The sequence below is a fragment of the Gopherus evgoodei genome, chromosome 9, assembly GCF_007399415.2.
Source record: "Gopherus evgoodei ecotype Sinaloan lineage chromosome 9, rGopEvg1_v1.p, whole genome shotgun sequence".
In the NCBI taxonomy this organism is placed as follows: Eukaryota; Metazoa; Chordata; order Testudines; family Testudinidae; genus Gopherus; species Gopherus evgoodei.
This window is the reverse complement of record NC_044330.1, coordinates 22,052,227-22,073,454: the sequence shown is the minus strand read 5'-3', so window position 1 is coordinate 22,073,454 and position 21,228 is coordinate 22,052,227. Positions and strand designations below refer to the sequence as shown.

At 44.0% G+C, this 21,228-nt stretch overlaps 1 protein-coding gene across 1 annotated transcript in view; it reads right to left on the bottom strand.

The window, feature by feature from the left end:
• Positions 1-7,490, bottom strand: part of PPM1L (protein phosphatase, Mg2+/Mn2+ dependent 1L) — a 182,872-nt gene extending 175,382 nt beyond the window's left edge. Inside the window, exon 1 of the mRNA XM_030574900.1 lies at positions 6,323-7,490. Within this exon, the coding sequence (XP_030430760.1) occupies positions 6,323-6,721 (399 nt within the window). The 5' untranslated portion in view covers positions 6,722-7,490. The remainder of the gene's footprint in view (positions 1-6,322) is intronic.
• Between the last annotated feature and the right edge of the window lie 13,738 nt (positions 7,491-21,228).

Genomic DNA, 21,228 nt, shown 5'->3' with positions numbered 1-21,228 from the left:
AGTTTGAAAAGTCAAGCCTCCAGAGTCCCGAAAATTTCAGTTATTCATTTTGACTAAATAAGAAAGTGTCAAAATCTCTCAAGCCAATACTACATAGTCATAAAGGAGTACTGAAGAGATGTGAACCAAGAAAAAGCTAGAGTGTCTTGTGGGGTCACCTAAACCTTAAGTCACATAAGTACTCACATCTAGCTTCTTGAATTATATTTTATCTACTATACTTGAAGGAAGCCAGTTTATTAATCATTTCTGTTCCTCTAGTCTACTACTTTACTGAACTATAATTGCATTTGTCAAAAGAGAAATAGAAAAAAAGAGTTCTACTGTATACAGACTAAAAGTTTAAAATGTTCTGAACTGCTGCATTAACTCCATCATCATTATCTGGACTGGGAAAATGAGTAGTAGGGTTAACCATAACCAGCTAACATAATATTTCTACCACTAGGTGCCAAGTGTTTTAAAATATATTACCATAATTTATGTTAACGAACATATTAGAACACCATTCGTTTCCCAGTGTATACAAGCCCTTGGCAGGGATTTAACTAAAAGCGTGTGTTTAAATTGATTTAGTTAAACCAATGCAAGTCCCCATATGGACACACTTATCTGTTTAAAATCATTTATCCCAGTTTGGCTTGCACCGTAAATTTAAAAACGCAAACTAAACAGATAAGCCAGCTTTAAAAATGAAATTAAAGGTCTACATACGGTTTTGACCAGTTTAACTAAATTGTCTTAAATATCATACCTTTAGCTTAACTGCAGCAAGCTTGTGTATACAGCAGGTATTAATCAGAATGATATAAGAGTTATTTTGCAATGTAGGAAGTGTAGGTCTCTGACATCACACCTGTGAGCTAAGACTGTTTTACTATCCAACAATAGGTTTTGGAGGAGTAGCCATGCTAATCTTTATCAGTAAAAACAACGAGGAGTCCTTGTGGCACCTTAGAGACTAACATATTTATTTGGGTATAAGCTTTCATGGGCTATAACCCACTTCATCAGATGTATGGAGTGAAAAATACAGTAAGCAGGTATAAATAACGAGAAATTGCAGAACTGGAATTAATTTTTGAACTTGACACCATCAAATTAGGCCTGAATAAAGGCTGGGAGTGGCTGGGTCACTACAAAAAATTATTTTCCCACTGTTGATACTCACACCTTCTTGTCAACCGTTGAGAATGGGCCACATCCACCCTAACTGAATTGGCCTTGTTAGCACTGACCACCCCCCCATACATTTGGTAAGGCAACTCCCATCTTTTCATGTGCTGTATATTCATACCTGCTTACTGTATTTTCCACTTCATGCATCAGATGAAGTGGGTTATAGCCCACAAAAGCTTATGCCCAAATAAATGTTAGTCTCTAAGTTGCCACAAGGACTCCTTATTGTTTTTAATCCAACAATAGAAATTTTGCTATATTTCATTTTATTTGGGGGGGGGGTTCTTTGGGCAAATAGAGGTCTGAGACTCATGTATCAGCATAACCCCTTCCCTGTAAATATTTATTCAAAACATTAAGTGCTTTGCAAAGGATCCCAGATTGAAGAATGAAGTAAGTTACTATAAAAGGAAAACCATTAGCAACCATATCGATTCCCTGTGCTTATATGAACTCTGATTGACTTGGAAAATGTACATTAAAAATGATAGTGTTATCTGGCAAATAAAAAAATTAAAGCTCATTTCCTTTACTTCCTTCAGACATAATTTAAGTTAAAATTCTTCTAAAATGCAAGAGTAAAGTCTGAAAATAGGAACCTTTAATGTCAATTAATCAAATCAGCCCAAGATGAGGTGTTGTTTTTTTTTTAATGTTAGTGATGAAACTTTATCTTCAGTGTTACAGGAAATAGACAATTACCTCTGTGTCAGGTAAAAGGTTTTGGTAAGCTCTGTGTTCAATAGATACCAGTAAAGGCAAAACAACTGATCAACCTGTTTTCTTCCTTATAATAAACTGCACCAAAAGCTCTAATTATCAGGTTAAAAACTAATACTTGAGGGGAGGTGAGGGGGGTGTTTCTGTCAAAAAGGCAAAAGCAACCACTATTTTCCTTCCAGCAGTCAGCCATCATCTCTAGTTGGTTTAGTAAGCACAGAATTTTTACAATATTTGCAAAAGGCTGGAAGGGCAGGGTGACCTACAAACAGTACATTCCTGACAACATTAGTAAGGACTCTACACTGTTATCTGATGGCCAATGCTCTCCCACTGCCCACTTTATATATTGCTGCACCAACTAAATTAATTAATTATCAGCATCTCCTACTGATTACTTAAGACATTAACTTCTAGATCTTCTGGCACAAAAGGTCTGCAAGTATTCTAAATAAACCATTAACTGTTTATTTGGTGAATGTCTTCCGCCTTCTCCCTTTTGTAAGACCCCCAAAAAGTTGAAAAGAACATTCAACATTCTTAGCATTTAAACAGGCCAATATGACATGAATTACAAAATGCTCCTTTTACCCTTGTTATTGGGAGCATCCAGTATGTAACTACTTACTGAATTTTTTTAACTTTTCCTTACCATATTGTTAAGAAAGGCCAACTATATGCAATACAGCTATAAATTTAAGATTATCAATGTTAAAGTCTAACTAAACATCCCTTCCTCTTTCAGCTGGTCTGTTTTTATGCTTCTGGTTTGCTATTATACAATTTAACTAAATTTCTATTCCTCATACTCTTCCAGCCTATATAGGACCTAAGTTTCTTTTAAAAATGCTTAAACAGCCTTTCAGGCCTTCTTTATATCCTGAAGAAACTAAAAAAGGCATCAACCAGTTTTTTACCCCCATTTGCAGATCACCTTTAAGAGAACTGTCCAAAGTCACACCATAAAGTGTCAGACAAACTGATTCCACATCATCTTCTGCCCAGTTATCTACCCTAACCATTTAAACACATACACTGTAAGAATAATTCATATTGCTCTTCAAGAAAGTCAAATCATTTTTACCCAAAGAAAGTTTGCACTACACATGATATTATAATGTATCAAATTTCATTACCCAAAGTAATTTTCCTTTTAACTTTTATAACTGCAGTAGCTAACCAGACCCTTAACTAGAACATATGCCACTAGTATTTATTCTTGACTGTCTACTTATTGTCTAAGCAGCCATCAAAATTTGCAGTGGGTGGCTACTGACCATTCAGACTAAAGATTGCCTCTCTTGTCTTGTAATTCCCACACTAACAACAGAATTACTTATGCAAAACTAACAATATTAAAACACTTACAATGTTCACAAATTAACAGCAATTAATATTACTTGGCTGATGCTTCTCTGTCCTTCACCTGATGTGGCAACAGATAATGGTAAGGGAGAATTAATTCAGCATTTTATATTTTCAGTGCTCTTTGTTAAGAAAAGCAAAATGTGCCTCATGTATTGTTCCACATATAACTCAGGGACTGCCATTCACTTGTCCTTTGCTTCCAAGATGAGAGGTTTTATAGAAGCTACTTAGCCAAAAAAAAAAAAAAAAAAAAGGGAAATTAAAGTCATTATGAAAACTTTATTACATGTTTAGGCACAGTATTCCAAGGAGCCATTAACCTTGTTTTACACTCCCCAGATATCCAGAAAAAAAATTTAAAGGTAAGACTCAAAAATGAGATAAATATTTTGCACGCAGTAGAAACAAGCATTGTGCTACTCTGTTCAAATCAACAAGGCATATGTAGATAAAATTAACTGTTTTGCAAACACACTGTTTAATGTAATGCACACAGGCCAGGCACTTCATGCTCTGATAACTCATTTTCTTTTATGAAACACCACAAAAACAGAAAACCATTTATGTATGAAGCACTTAGACACTTGCTTTTTAAGAAAAGTAGAGAATCTGTATTTTAAGATATTAGCTTGAGTGAAGTTTGGAGAGATCTATTAAAGCCCTCAAAATTAGAGCTTTTTATTTTTAACACCACCCTACACTGTCAATCACGTAGAACAAATTCTCAGAGGCACCAGCTGCAGATGGATATTAGTATAGAAGATAAACAAGGTTTGTGGAGATATAAAGTTATTCGTTGAATATATCACATGTATATAGTGTTAGAATCTGAGGTTAGACCTATGTCTATTAAGAGTGAAAGTTCTTGTATTAATATTTTTGTTATTTAACAGCACTTTCTAATCTTACATTATTTAAGATCTTCAGCTTTAGAAACAAGTGCCTAGATTTCCTCTAGCACCTCCTGTCCCCACAGAGGAGGGGGCAGAACATATATATGATGCAGTTGAATGAGACACACAATCGCTATTGTGTACTATGCCAAGGGCTAAATGCTTGTACTATGTATTTGTCTACATTGGGCTTTTTAAATCAAATTCAATGTTGTTCCAGACACAGTTTGACTGGTGTATACAAGGAAAATTGTTAAGCATTTTCAAAAAACAATTTAAAACTTAGATTTCTACTCCACATTCTGTTCTCAGACATGGCTCAGAGGGCAGAGCAGTTCAGAGGCGATCTTTATCAGGTTTGTGGAAGGCAGGGAAGGTATGAATTTGTGCTTTATACAAATTAACTGCCACTTGTTAGAGGATGGCTAAGAAACTAGCACTGCCATGAACCCCTCCTTCCAATCCAGGAGGAAAAATATGGTATCGATCATAACCAAGTATAAAAACCTGACAAAAGCCTTTAATAACCAAAATGTTAATAGGTTATTACTGAGGTGACAAAATCCTAACCAAGGCAAGACAATAATAATGCAGACCTCAATCAGATTGTCTGAAGCGAGATAAAGGCAATTTTCTCCCATTTGTCCAATGCATGGGGTTTAGAACAGCACATTTAGGTTTAGAAGGGCAGCAGCTGCTGTCCTTGTGTGTTCCCTCAGTGCCTGATCTCTGTCAGAACTTTTCCAGGAAGATACCTTGGCTGCTTGATATGTGAGAGCAGCTGAAGGAAATCCAAAGCAGTCATGCCACAGCACAGTAACACACAAACAAACAAGCTCTTCAGCTGGTGAGAAGAAATTTTAATATGCATCTCTTCTCCAACTCCTCCAAAAAACTCCTACCCTAATCATACACAAACCTGATACTGTACACATAACAGTACTGAACCTAGGATATCATAAAGGGACCTTCCTTCTAAATTTCCTTTCCACTCTGAAAAATAAGCCACAGTTACAAGAACTTGCTCTTTGTGTGCAGCACAAACAGCTGAAGGGTAGCTTTGTATTCCTAATAGGGGGAAAAAAGTTAAAGAAGGTTTTCACAGCTACTGTTTGAGGTAAAGATGCATCTCATCAAGTAATAATATAAGCCACAGAAAACAATGTGAAAAAAAAAGGAAAAACTTCCTTGGCTGGGAAATCAAAAGTTTAGCACAAACAAGCAGAAAAATTTAGTGGCAACAGGAATTTCCCTGGCTTTTTCCTCAAAAGGAGAAACAAATCATTAACAGGAGAGATGCACAAGATGAATAGAAACTCTGTGGGCTTCTCTTGCCTTGACCAAGAGGCTGGGGTACCGAGGGAGATAAAGCTTCTTCCCATGTATGAAAATTTAGGGTTGTCTATATTAATTCTTAAGAAAAAAAAAGTTTAATCTGTGTAGTCTCCCCCTGGACCAGGGGTCAGCAACCTTTCAGAAGCAGTGTGCTAAGTCTTCATTTATTCAGTCTAATTTAAGGTTTTGCATGCCAATAATATATTTTAATGTTTTTAGAAGGTCTCTTTCTATAAGTCTATAATATATAACTAAACTATTGTTGTATGTAAAGTAAATAAGGTTTTTTAAATATTTAAGGAGCTTCATTTAAAATTAAATTAAAATCCAGAGCCCCCCAGACTGGTGGCCAGGACCCGGGCAGTGTGAGTGCCACTGAAAATCAGCTCGCGTGCTGTCTTCAGCACATGTGCCATAGGTTGCCTACCCCTGCCCTAGACTAGCCCCTGTTCCTGTTGCTGAGCCCAGTCCCTCGCAGAATGAGGAGCCCAGACCACACCATTCCCTAACAAAAGATTATCCAGGCAGTCTGTATTAATTGTTCTGCAAGGCAGAATCCACCTCCTGGAGCTTTTACTGACCAAACAATTCCCTGTTGTAAAGCATGTCAATGCACAGATTCTCCCTGCTTCCTCCAAGAGCTCTGATACTGGAGGACAAGGGAGACCCAAGACTTAGTCCTCTCCTGAGCCTAAGAACTCTCTGTTGGGATTAAAAAATAAATTAAAAAAAAAAGAGATGTGAACACCTGGCCCAAAAGAACCCTCAAAAATGGGGACTCATCCATTCATTCCCCCTTGTAAGCATTCATCACCCCACAAACTTGCCTCTCCTCCATGCCCATCAAATATTCCGAAGATAGAGGGATGGGTCCTGTTGATTAGGTCTGTGACCACTTCGAACCTGTCCTCCATGTGGTCCCTCCGCCCTTGGATGGAGTAGACAGCCACATTGTGGCTCTTGAACTCCCAGGTCTTGGAGAACTCCGCATCCAGCACATCCAGCCCGCCGAACCTGTCATTCTGCATGATCTCGGCCACTTTGCCCTTCACCATCTTCACAGCATCCCTGCTGGACTTGACAATGGTTTTCACCTCATCTGTGTGGAAGAAGTAACTCCAGAGAGCCAGGCTGATACACAACAGGAACAGGGTCTCTGGTCTTAGCAAGAAGTAACGCATGATCCGGCCCAGCAGAGACAGCAAAGTCATTGTATCCTCTATCATTTATTATAGAGACAGTGTATCTCCCACACCATGCACCACGCACCCCGATGGCTGGGATGGGTCTAAGACAAGGCAGCAAATCAATGCATGCTGTGCTAATGCAAGCCCAGCGAGGGCAGGGCTAGCCGCAGCCTCTTGCTCCTGCTGCTGCTTCAAGTGGGGCTCACTCACTCAGACGGCTGGGATGGCTTTGATACAAGGTAGAGATCAGCGCATGTTGGTGCTACAAAATAACCCAACCAGGGCAGGGTGAGTTAGCCGCCACCTCCTCTTGCTGCTGCTTCAGCCAGCTCCCATGGGGATAGCTCTGATGTGAACCAGCAAAGACCAGTGCACGCTCTGTGAGTGCAACAAACTCAGGGCAGGGTTATTCTGATGCTACAGCGGGATGTACACGGCCCGATGACACCATGCTCTGCTATTGAGAGGCAAGGTCAGGTCCCTCCGGCGGCCGCTGCTTCGGGGGTCTCACACAGGGATGGCTGCTGCCAGCTTGGATGCAGGGCAGCAAACCGACTGGTGTTTTGTTCTACCGACGCAAACCCAAAGGGAAACCTACCCCGCTCCAGCGTCAGTGGGGGCCACCCTGCTCGGTGGCTAGGACAGCGCACAATGCAAACCCGACAGCAGCGGGGCTCCGGCTCCGTTACTACGGCAAAGCCGGGGGCCGGGTCCCACTCTCGCAGCCCTCCGGCTGCTGCCCGCCTGGAGCTCACGCGGGCACCGGCTGCCTCAGGCCTGGGCGGCTCGGGCGCACACCCCGTTCTCCCGCCTCACCCCTGCCCGGCCCCGGCGCCAGCGGTGCGGCTGCAGCAGCGATGGCACAGGCAGGGCCGCGCGCAGGTACCAACCTGCCTCACGCCCGTCCCTCCCCCAGTCGAGGCGGGGCTCAGCCGCCTCCTCCCCTCCAGAGCCCCAGAGGGAACCAGCCGCCTACAAGCCCCAGCAGCCTGTGCGCTTCCGCCTCGCCTGTGATTGGCAGGAACCAGCACAAAGGCTGCTGGGGCCTGTAGTCGGGGGAGCGAGCTAGACGAGGGCTGAAGACTTCTGGCCCCGGCCTAGTATTGGGCTGGACCTTGGACAAGGACTGAAAACGCCTGGCCTGTCCTAGACAGGGTCTGTGTGCTGAGGGGTGGGTGACTTGTCCTACCATGGGCTGGGCACAAAACAGGAACTGGGTTGGAGGGGAATGAAGGTTTCCACATCTGTTCCCAGTCCAGTGGGAAGGAAATCGAGACCTTGCACATTTTCTTCTGGAAAGAGGGAGAGAGAGAGAGAGAGTCCAGCCCAGGGCAGCCAGGGCTTCTGGCATTCAGCTCACCTGGGATGGGGGTCAGATCTCTCACTGCCCACTTCAGAGCTGGGACTTCAGCCTCCATCTTCCCTATGTAGAAATGTTGACTGCAGAACTATTGACTTTGGGGTGGTCTGGTCTCTTTCTGATCAGAAATTCCATGCTAGGCCTGAGAAATCTATGCAGAGGAAATTTCATCAAAACTGTGAGGTTGAGGTTTTCAGATGAAAAAATTGGGGGTTGAAAAATTCCCAGCCAGCTCTTGTTCCTTCCAGCCTCCCATCTGCAACTCCTTTATGAGACGGGGAGGTGTCAGGCCCGGAAATAGCCTTTGCAAGGGTCCATCAAGCTAAGGCTGGGTTCCCCATCCCTGCGGGGCCCTACACCTGGCCTTTATTTTGGAGGACTTTATCCATACCTTCATTCCACCCAAAGTTGATGTTCCTTCATTTTTGCTGTTGAGAACTCTTTACATGAGAAATAAAGAATCAAATGACGGTTATAGAAGGTTATTAATGTTACGAGAAGGAATCAACATTCTGAATATCTTCATTAAGCTTTTCAAAAGGGTGGAGGGGCTCCTTCCTTTGGATCTTTGTTACACATTTGGGCCTTGGCAGGTTGAGTAAATCTCTTAATGTGAGGGGTGGGAATGGTTTCACAATGCTTGTGAAGATGGCCAGTATAAAGGCTACAACACATTTCCTTGTGACTAAAATACACATCCAGCATATAAAAGAGGCACTCTCAGAAGAAATGAAGAAAATGAATAAGCTGTTTAGGTTTTAATCTGCAGGCTTTGTCAAACAGCACTGACTCTAGTGCCAAGATTTTGGTATAACACCTTAGTTAAGAGAAGGAAATGAATGTTAATTTGAGTCACATTTTTTCAGAGGTGAAAGTAAACCGGTCCGGTCTGGTCCGGTGTACTGGCAAGAGCCAGTACGCCATGCCGGACTGCAACGGCTTCCAAAGTGGGGATTTAAAGGGCTCTGGACTCCCTGCTCCAGGAGGCAGCCCAGAGTCCTTTGAATCCCACCCAAAGCTCTGGTGGCTGGGCTGGGGCTGGGATTTAAAGGGCTCAGAGCTCCCGCGACTGCAGGCAGCCCAGAGCCCTTTGAATCCCGCCTGTGGCTCCGGCGGCCGGGCTGGGGCCGGAATTAAAGGGCTCAGAGCTCCTGCAGCAGCAGGGAGCCCAGAGCCCTTTAAATCCCACCCGTGGCTCCAGCAGCCGGAGCTGAGGTGGGGATTTAAAGGGCCCGGAGCTCCGCGGTGGCCAGAGCCCCAGGCCCTTTAATTTGCCCCTGCGCCCTGGGGGCTCCTAGCCACCTCTGCAGCTGGGAGCCCTGGGTTGATTTAAAGGCCCTGGGGCTCCCAGCCACAGCCCTAGGACCTTTAAATCTTGAGATGCACTGTCCCTTCTGGTTGAGGCCACGCCTCTTCTGAATGAGGCCATGCCCCCCCTCAAGACTCCAGCAGTATCAGTAAGTCCTGTAAGTTACTTTCATCCCTGCCTTTTTTGTTTCTGAACACTTGTTCTGTGGCTTTATGACTTATCTTGTCATCTGCAGCCAGCTCTGTTCATAGGGGAGAAGACAGATACTGTCAGATAAATGGTCAGCTCTCTTTGCAGAGGTAGAGGCCAAAAATATATATTTTAAAATAATGCATTTAAAAGAAAGGACATGGAAGTGAAGATGGATGCAAACTGCTAGATGAGACTATACTACAGCTTTGATATTACAGATTTTCCAGACTTCCTCATCTCAGCAGGAAGTGGCATCAGAAGAACATGGCAGTGAAATCATAAGCTCAGCTCAGACTGAAGATGAATATTTCTAAATCCAATGGCAGCAACTCCTAGTATGATCTTACTGGGTCAAGATCTAATGAAGTTAAAAAACAAAACTGTGATAAATTTGGATCTGAAGGGAGTTTAATATTAATATTTTTGGATGAGCCTGGTAACTGGTCCTAAATATTCATATTCACAGACAGGTAGAGGAATGAAGGTAGCAGATTTTCAGTTTCCAAATGATTAAACTACTAGTAGAGATGGTTAGCATTTCCATCCAGATGACTTTTTAATAGAAAATAAAACACAATTTTTTGAAAATGTTTTGTTTGTTGACTAACTTTAGCCAATAGATGTGTGTCTACTAATTAGAAACCAGTGAAAGCTACCACATCATGACAGTATTGCAGAGAACATTGCTGGAAGAATAATGACACTATATTGTTTCTGCTGCAGATGATTTCCAGCTAGCTGACAGATGGTGCTTTTAAAAACTGACCAAATTTATGACAGCTGACATAACCCCCACCAACACAAGTGTGGCTGGAAAATTAATCAGAGAACCACAAGAGACAAGAAAACCAGTCAACAATTCAAACTGAAAAACATCATAGAATGCCTTTTGGCCAACACTCAGTGTTTAGGGATATATCTTCCAAGTCTACCAGCAAGCCTTCCCTTCCTCATACATTTTTGTCAGTTAGAAGGAAATATCTAAGCACTAGATTTCTTATCTTATCTTGCAAAGATCAGTTTAAGCACATTATGTCAAACAGCTTAACCTAATGGTAACCAGAAACGCCTGTTGTATACATCTGACTCACACATCCAGGCATCAGAAGCAGGAAAGTTAAGGTCTACTGCTGGGTATGAAGAAACTGAATTGTAACATTCATACCGCACTTTTAATTCAACTATATCAAAGCACCTATACAAGGTTTGGTATTATATTCATGGGGAAACTGAGAAACACTATTGCTGTGTGTCCTTGCGAAAATCCTTTAGGCCTACATTTTCAGGAGCCTCCATTAATTTTGGGTGCCTCAACTGGTGACACCTAATGAGTTCAATAGAGTTACATTGCTGTGTAAGTGAAGAAATGCAATGGTAAATCAGGTCCCTCATTTTCAGAGGTGCTAAGCACCGGCAACTCCTCTTGAAATCTATTAGCATTAAGGGTGCTTAGCACTTCAAAGTCAGGCCCTAAGTATCTCAGGTTGGGCACCCAAAATTAGTAGAGCCTTTGGACAGAGTAGTATCATAACCCAGGTTATCTGATGCCTAGATCCATTCTTTAATCACTACTCTATGCTGCCTCCCTACAGAGGGCACAATTCATATGCTATTCGGGAGGAGAGAGAGAACAGTTAGTACCTGATCAGATTATATTGTTTTAGTGCTGACCAGATGAAAAGGCATATTGCAGATTTTACCAATGTTGTAATGTAACTTCCCATTGATAAAGACATTCCCACCTTCTCTCCTCTCCCCCAGCACCCCACCCACACTATTCCAAAGATACAGGAATATCACCACTAGACTTACATAAAATGTCTCCAATAATTGCTTTGACCTTTATTTACCTTCAGCTCAGGAACAAAAGGAAACTAAATAATTTTCCAAATTAAAGTTGTCGTCTTGTCTCAGCAAAGAATTGATATTAACGTATCCTCTTTGCCCTTTTTTTAAATCTTCCAATATATTTAAACACAAACTACATTTCTTGCCTTTTGAGACAACCAATACTGTTCTGTTAATATGTATGGTCTCATAATAAAAGCAGTTACAGGAAGGCCACAATTTGTTGTATAGTATAGTAAGAGAATACTCCAAAAGTATTCTCAGGGCAAGCAGCATTTCTGTTGGGAGGGTTATCTACTTCATATATACAGTTCAGACCTCCCCACTGCATTGGGCTGCAAGCTTTTTAGCTACAGTCCAAGATTTGGACCCAGAGTTTTGCAATGTGATTGCAATACAGGCCTTGTTTATGCTAGTGTTCTACTGGTAGAGTTCTACCAGCAAGCTCAGTCTTTCAGGGTATGTCTACACTATGGAACTTACAGCGGCACAGCTGTACTGCTACGCTGCTGTGAGATCTCCTGTGTAGCCATTCTATGCCAGTGGGAGAGAGCTAGGGTGACCAGATGACAAAGGTGAAATATCGGGATGCGGGTGGGGCAGAGCAAAAAAAACAAAACAAAAAAAAGCCACAAGAGGCCCACCCCCGCACCAGCTCGCCTTGTCTCCACCTCCTCCCATAGGGGAAGGTGCCCAGCCGGTGCAATCCCTCCCACTCAGACAGCATCATTTCAGGCAGGTGGCAGCTCTGCCCTGCAGCACAGAGCACCCTGGAATTAGGAAGTGAGCAGCTAGGGCGTGCTCAGCCTGTGGCCCCTGTGACCCCTGCACGTGGGGCGAGTCTGTCCCCATGTACAAGAACGGCCTGTAGCGCGACCTGCCTGCGACCTGTCCCTGCACTGTGACCCCGGAGGGTTCGCGGCAGGACACACAGCGCACGCAACAGCTGGGCAAAGGGTCCGGGGGACATGGGAGCCCTTGAGGAACGGGGGCTGCCAGCTGCCCCAGGGAAGGGGGCTGATGGGAGTCAGATCTGCCCCTAAGGTGCGGGGTCTGGGCGCAGCACTGGCGGCCTGGCCAGGTGCCCCGTGGCCTCTCCCACCTTCACGCAGCTCAGGACGCTGGACAAACAAGCAATTTTGTCCTCCCCAAATCCCTGCCCTGGCCCTACCTTCTTCATGGCCAAGCCACACACGCTGGTGTCACCCCTTTCCTCCAGCGCTTGCGCCACCATACAGCTGATCAGCTCAAGCCTGGGAGGGAGGAGGAATGCGGAGTGCTTGGGGAAGAGGCGGGGCCAGGGCGGGGATTTGGGGAGGGATCCAATGGGGGAAAGAGGGGGCAGAGTCAGGGTGGGGGGACACGAGCCCCTCCGGGCTCCACCTGTGTGCTGGAGCGGAGGGTAAAATTGCTTGTTTGTCCAGTGTCCAGAACATCAGTTGGGATGCAGGACAAACAAGCAAATATTGGGACAGTCCCAATAAAATCAGGATGTCTGGTCACCCTAGAGAGAGCTCTTCCACCAGCATAATTAACCCCCCCACCCAATGAGTAGTGGTAGCTATGTCGGCAGGAGACTCTCTCCCGCTTACATTGCGCTGTCCACGCTGGTACTTTTGTAGGTGAAACTTTTGTCCATCGGGGTTGTTTGTTTTTTTCACACTCCTGACAGACAAAAGTTTTGCCAACAAAAGAGTTAGTGTAGATATAGCCTCAGACTGTAAGGTCAGAAGGGACCATCATAATCATCTAGTATGACTTCCTGCACATTCCAGGCCACAGAACCTCAACCCACCCACTCCTGTAACAGACCCCTGAAACTTGACCAAAATAAGCTGTACATGGGTGGCAGGTCAAGCTTCCCCTGGGGGAGGCTAGCTCTGTCCCACCTCTTTCACATGTGGCCCTGCCCCAGACCCCTTCTCTCTTCCACACACCCTTCCCTGCAAGGTCCCCCACTCGCTGCTCCCCACATCCTTCCTCTCCTCCATTTCCATCTTCCCCTGTTAGCCCCCCAGCCAACTCCTCACATCCCTCCTCTCCTCCAAACTCCCCTCCCCCATGAGACTCCCACCACCTGCAACTCCCTGCCACTCCTTCCTCTCCTACCCTCTTCTTCCACAAGGCCCTCACCACCTGCAGGGATGTGGTGAATGTCGAGGGGTTTGTTGGGGAGAAGAGAGGAGAGGCACAGGGAGTAGTGGGGGCCTCTGGAGAGGGGGAGTGGAGTAGAGAAGAGGAGGGACTCACTAGGCAGTGGTGGGGGCATCACAGGAGAGGGGGGTGGAGGAGAGGAGGAATGTGAGGCGGTGGAGGCCTTGCAGCGGAGGGGAGTGGAGGAGAGGAGGGACCCAGTGAGCAGTGGGGACCTCCTGGGGGTATGTGGAGTGGAGGCAGGTGGCAGGGCCTTGGGAAAGGGACAGAGCACAGGCAGGGACACCACAGCCCAGGTGCTGGCAGCTGCACCAGGGGAGGCTTAGCCTCCCATGGCCTATTATACCCACCGCCAATTAAGTTATACAAGCAAAAGGACTTTTTTGGAAGGTTTAACTGTCTACAAGGAGGCTTTTGCCAGGACATCTAGGGTGACCAGATGTCCCACTTTTAAAGGGACAGTCCTGATTTTTGGGTCTTTTTCTTATATAGGTTCCTATTACCCGTCACCCCCATCCCGATTTTTCACATTTGCTGTCTGGTCACCGTAAATACAGCTGTGTCAGTTAGGATCGTGGTGGTAGTAGGGGAAATCACACCCTAATAGACATAAGTATGCCAGCAAAAGTTGTAAGTGTAGACCAGGCTATTATTTAGTCCCATCTAAACAGGCAAACTATTATAACACAATCTCCTGGCAGTCTATTTGCCTGTGTTGATGGGCCCTCAGAGAGCCAATTGTTTCTTCCTGGCTTTTTGCTGTATCTTCTGCAGTAACTTCTTTTTGAAATGCTGTATTATATTAACTGGATAGCCTCATGTGAGAGATGCCTGTGTCTGCTACAGCAGCTTTTGTTCCATAATGTTTTTAGTAACTGCTGAATTATTGCTTCTCTTCTTGACATCTACTTCTGTTTATTTTTGTGTTTAAAGGTTTAACATACATTTTAAAATGTAGAGAATAACATTCGCTACAATCAAAGTAATTCATTGCACATTTAATTATCACTGTCATGAAATAAAAATGTATATGGTATCCTGTGGGTACCACTGCTTGTATTAAAGTTGTGTTTCATGGACAGTTCTAGTTCAGGCTGTAGTAGGATTTACAAAGTGAACCAGAATGGTTCCATCCTGGATGATGTGTGAGTCATGCATCTTGCAATAGTGGTTCCTAGCCGCCAGTAAGCAACCCAGGATTGGTATTTCAGTTTGGGTGACTGGTATTCTACATATTTATCTAGAGGCCTGATTCAGCGAGGTGCTGAGTACCCTCAACTCCCATTCAGTCCTATAGCAGTAGAAGGTGCTCCAACCATGCTGATTCTGGCCATTAATGACAACACACTGTTGCCTGCCCATTATTGAATTGTGCATGTTCTAACCTGCCAATGAGCTCGAATTGTTACAAACTCATCTTTGTTGGAATATTCTGGAACCCAAACTGTAGATTAGATTAGAGCATGTACAGCTGAATGGGAAGCAAGGGAAACTAAGCGAACAGACCAGATCCGAATCTGCTAAATTGGTACAATTGAAAAGTTTGGGAAAGAAGTTGCAATAGAAACAGAAGCATCTTCAGAGAATGCTGTACATGTACTACAGAGCCCTATCTTCTTCCATTCAGCACCACTTCAAATGGAACTGTCCAATAGTTAAAATGGAACAATCTGAGCACAAGTTCCACAGCTAAGCACCTTACATTCAAAGTTATGGAATTCAGAAGGAATGTTCAGTCAGACCAATGATCTGAGCTGGCATGAATAACTGAACACCTAAGTGTTTTACAGGGCATTCTTTGGGTTCAGTCCTGCACTGCTTATTCAGGAAAGACACCTTCCTGTAGTAGTAGGGTAAACGGAAAGACACTGGTAAGATCCTATACTAACCATTCCAATGCTGAAAATTGATAGTGAATTCATAAGGTTTTTTTGGGTTATTGTTTTTTTGGGTGGCATTTTGTTTGTTTCTGAACATGAACCATAATTGAATTAACTCCATAAATTAATAGTCTCCACTACACTGATAGTAGTAGTCATTACATAATGACCTTTGAAAATTTAAAGGCATTTCTTGCTCAACAGCTCCTTCTACTGCTTACAAAGTACCACGGAATACTAAGGTTGTTGACTCCATTTGCTTTAGGTGTTAGTTGCAACAGCAAATTAGCTGTTACTATAAATCAACATTCAGAAACTATGGTGATGATAGAACATAGGGAGATTAGATATATACTGCATAGGGTGATGAAGTAATTTGGGGCCTTTGGAATTCAGTTTTAAAATGTTTTTATTCTGAAAAAAATGCAATGCATGATTTTCATTTGTCAGTAATTTCCATGGTAACCAGAATTCAAAAATTAATGTTGAGAAAGTAATTTACTGTTGGGTAATTTACACAGCACTGTTAATGCTGTAATTTCTTGCTTGTAATGACAAGAAGTTTTTATTCTCAGAATAGGTAATTATATAAAGACATGTATAAGGCACATTTAAATAATAATCAAGCTATAATTCTATTTAATTTATTCTGGATGCTGATTGAGTGCATCATTATTTCACCCTGGGGATGGATTGAGAAAAGATGGTTCCGTAATTCTGCAATCTGCCTAGTAAATGTTAAAGTGTCATTTAGGATTCAGTTTAATGGAAGTTTGCTTGTAATAGTCCTACCTAAATTCTATAACATATATATTTTATAATATTCTCTGTGACAAAGATTTTGAGACAAGTTTTCTTCTCAGTTACCTTGGGGTACATTTAGAGTGATGCAAATGGAGTCAATTCCAGATTTACACCAACGTAGCTGAATGGAGAATTAGGCCCTCTATCTGTAGGAAAAAATATTGGATTGTATGTATTAAAATAATTAAAGAACCTTACAAGATATTTTCCCCTTTCTTCTACTGATGAACATATAAATTAGCCAAAAGTAGTAACAGAAAATCCAATATTAGCGCTAACTATAAAACCATTTTTTTAAGTCTTTCAGATAAGGAAAAGCACCTTTTTGGGGGGGTATAACTCCTGCTGATTTATGATTATTGCTTATTATTTCTGATATTTAAAGAAACAAATCTGAGAACATTCAGAGTGTTCTCTAGACAGGACAAAGAAAAGACTATCTCCAGAGGAATTACAGCACTACAAGATATTAAATTGTCTTGTACCATTGCTTTCACAATAGAAAACTAGAGCCTAAATTTTCTTGTCAGAACGTCCTCTTTTCTTTTGATCTCAAAGTTAAAAATCATCAAAGCTTTTAGAATATTGTTTTCAGAATGATATATATATATATATATATATATATATATATATATATATAAATCTTGTAGCTAATGGCAGGTATCTCAGTGTGGATCTTCCTTGTCTCACTTAACCCCACCAAGGGAATTTGCTATAGAGATGTTGCAAACAATATGCACTGTAATATGGATAAATGTAATATCTGGGAGCAAAGGCTATAGGCCATATGCACAGGAAGGGGGAAATCTATGCTGGGAAGCAGTGACTCTGAAAAAGATTTGGGGGTCATGGTGGATAATCAGCTGAACATGAACTCCCAGCATGACACTTTGATTAAAAGAGCTAATGCAATTCTAAGATGCATAAGCAGGGAAATCTCAAGTAGAGGTAGAGAGGTTATTTTACCTCTGAATTTGGTACTTGCAGGACTACTGCTGGAATGCTGTGTCCAGTTCTGGTGTCCACAATTCAAGAAGGATGTTGATAAATTGGAGAGGGTTCAGAGAAGAGCCACAAGCATGATTAAAGGTTTAGAAGAAATGTATCATAGTGATGACTTCAAGGAGCTCAATCTATTTAGTTTAACAATGAGAAATTAAGGGAAAACTTGATTAATAGTCTGTAAGTACATATATAGGGGAAAATATTTAATAATTAACTCTTCAATCTAGCACAGAAAGGTATAATATGATCCAATGGCTAGAAGCTAGAGAAATTCAGACTGGAAATAAGGCATACATATTTAACAGAAAGCGTAATTAACCACTGGAACAGTTCACCAAGGTTATGGTGGCTTCTACATCAGGATTGGATGTTTTTCAAAAAATATGCTCTAGGATTTATTTTGGGAATGTTCCATGGCCTGTGTTATATGCAGTCAGATTAAGATTTCATGGGGCCCTGAGCCAGAGAAAGTGGGGGACCCCTCACCACCCCTTCTGCCTGCAGTCCTGCCCCTTCCCCCTGCCACATTCCACACACACAGTCAGCCCCATTCTGCCCCCACACTGCAGCCCCGCAACCTTGCTCCTTTCTCCCCTCCCCCCCGCATTGCAGCCCCAAGACTGGAGAAACTCTGTCCCCTTCCCCCCCATGACCCCGGGTCACAGCAGGGAGACCTCCCCCAGCCCTGAGGCCGCAGCAGGGATCTAGAGCTCCTCCAGTCCTGGGGCCATAGGTGTAGTTTGACTGCTATATTTGGGGAGGCAAAGCGTGCACATGCAGACTGAAGCCAGTCCCCTTGTTTCACTGGCTCTCTCCCACACCTATAATGGTACGTGGGCTGTGGGTGCTGTGGGGGATGGAACGGCATAATGAGGGAGCCCCAGCTGCTATTGGCAACCCCTCCAGCACTGGCCGCTGCAGTGATGTCACTGCTCTAGGGCTGTTGCAGTTGCCTCCCTGCCTGGGCTGCTGCTGCCCAGGGAATGCTACATGCTGGACTCCTGCTTCCCCAACCCATTCCCATATCCCTTTCTCTTCTCCTCACCCCACCTCCTTTGCTCTGTGCCTCCTGTCTCCCACACTCATGTTTATGGAGAAAACAGACAGGCACTAGGACCCAGGAGGCGGCATCCAGCTGCGGGGCAGGACCCTGAGCACAGGGGAAAAGCTGCTCCCTCTTGCTCTGTCCTGTGACCCCCACAAGCAAAAACATGGTGGTTGGGGACGCAGCATGGGAATGACAAAGTCCCTTCCTCCCCAGGGCAAATAGAGCCAGGGTTGGGGCACAGAGTGTCCATTTTTCCAGTCCCCCCCAACTGGCCAGGGCCCCTGAACACAGCCTGTAGGACCAGTGGCTAATCTGCCACTGGTTAAACAGGAGGTCAGACTAGATGATCACAATGATCCCTTCTGGCCAAATGCTATAGGATTCAAAAAGATTTCAACCAACTATTTGCTTTGAGCCACTCTACTCTGTTCTCTGTGCTTCTCAGTTTCCCTTCCCTCATAATAGGCTACATTTTGTGCCCAAATACATAGTTTCTGATTCTCATGCTCTGGCAGTGTAAGGGGGCCTAAGACTCAGGCCTGTAGTGTATACTGATGAATGACGGACAGTGATTTTCTGGGACAAGAAAGTGGTGCTTTAACAGCATCTTTCACGTAAATCCCCATTTGGCAAAATTCTGCTTTTGGGTTTACATACATGTGGTGAGACAAATACAGATGAATAAAAACAAAGGGCTGGAGGGATAAAGATAAAATAATGGCAAATAGAGGAATTTACACATAGAACAAGTTATTTTTCTCATCTCCAAACACAAGTTAAAAGGTCAAAATGGTTTATCTTGGGTTTGACTTCACTCCTAAATACCAAGGACCATATCTTTAGCTGGTGTATATCAGCATAGCTCCATTATATCAGCGAAGGATCTGGTCCCAGAGCTGCAACATGACTTGGTCTTGTCTAGGTCAACCAATGTAGTAATACAGCTGGGATACTGTTTCGTGATCCAAATGTTGGCCTGCAGATTGGATCCAGCCTGCAGGATGAGTCTGTATGATCCCTGAATGCACTCACCTCCACATCAGACCTGGCAAGATGGCATACTCCATATGGGGTAACTTTTCACCCAGGGGTGAAAGTAAGCTGGTACAGGCTGGTACAGTGTACTGGTAAAAAGTGGCCGCTGGTACTAGCAGCGCTTTAATGTCATTGCCCATTTCCCCCACCCCCGGGCTGCCAGAGCCCCAGGCCCTTTAAATCACTTCTGGAGCCCCAGGTAGCGCTAGCCAGGCAGCGCAGATCAGCTGCCTGGGCCACGCTGACCCCCAGCCCTACCCTTTCTGGTAAGTGTTAAATGTTGCTTTCACCCCTGCTTGCACCTACTATACATGTGAGATTATGCAGCATGGGCAAGTCTTTTTTGTTGAGCATGTATTTCTGCATGTGGCCTGTGGAAAACTAGCATCCAAGTCACAGCACTGAAAAGGTTGGACCACCAATTTTTAACTAGCCAGTTTGGCTGTAGAGGCAGACTTAAGATTTAAAGTTAGAAATTGTTCTTGCTAGAAGGGTGTTATGTCAAACTCTGAGATACAGAGAAACAAACAACTGAGTCTATTATAGTTTATCCTATAGATTATACAGAATTTATTACATTGTTAAATTCTGTCTACGCTGGGATTAGAAACAGTAAGCTTTTTCAGCATGGTTCATACCAACATGGGTTACTTTACACATATACACCAAACCACAGAGCATATACAGAGAAGCTGTATATTCTTGGGCCATTAGTGCATGTCCTGAGTGTGGTGGGAAGCACAAGATTGAAGGCTGTTTTCACTACCTTATACATGTAAGCAGTGTCAGGATAAGCTCTACACTGACATCTGGTGGAAAGAATTTCAGAGAGTATATTTGCATAGGCACGCCTACCCTATCCCAGACTGCTGAGCGGTGGGACTGCTTGGTGACAAATGACTCACCCTCAGTTGGGTGGTACTTGCTAGACAAGGGACATGGGTTCCAAAACCCAGAGAATTGAGAGAGAGAGGGGTGCAGTCTCCCTGTGGAGCCAGAAGCACCAGTTGCACCCCCTCCTCTCTCCACTGTGGAATATCAGAGTTGATTTTTTTATTCCCTCAAGAATCTAGATACAGGTTACTGAGCTGAAATCACTTTGGCTAATGGTGCACTAGCACAGGGGCTCCCCTACTATGAGCTGAAAATCACTAAAGAGCTGAAATTATTGAGCTGAGAGCACTGAGTACTGTGCTAACTAGTGGGGAGCCCAAAGCTATACTGTGGAACAGAGCTGCTGGTGGAGTGGAGCAGTTTGTGTGGACGGCTGGAGCGGATCACGGGACAGCTGGTGGAGCAGAGCGGCTGGCAGAGTGGAGTAGCTGTGAGACGGGTGGAGCAACCCACAGAGCGCACTGAGCCGAGCAGTTTGCAGGGACAACTGGAGCAGCCCACAGTACAGCTGGTGGAGCAGAGCAGTTTGTAAGGACGGCTGGAGGAGCAGAGTGGAGCGGCCAGTAAAGCGGAGCAGTTCGTGGAGAAGGTGGGAGCAGAACCCACGGAGAGGCAGGGCAGTTGGCCCCGGACCACGTAAGGTGCCCCTTTCTACCCAGGCTGGGGGGAGGGATCTCTGCAGATAAACTCTCGAACTTTGGGGGCTGCACTGACCCAGGACAGAGACTTTTGGGACTGTGGGTGATTTGGGGGGTTGCTGGACTCAAGAGCCCAGGAAAGAGGACACAGCCCAATTTCCTGGGGTGGGTCTTTGCTCATGGTTGGGTCTATGAACTCTAGTTGAGGTGTTTTTCCCAATTTAGTGTTTGTTGTTTATCTCATGTATTAAACCTTTTCTGCTACACCGAGACTCTGTGCTTGCGAGAGGGGAAGCATTGCCTCTTTGAGGCGCCTAGGGGTGTGTGTAAGATTTTCCCAGGTCACTGGGTGGGGGCTCGAGCTGGTTTGGCATTGGGT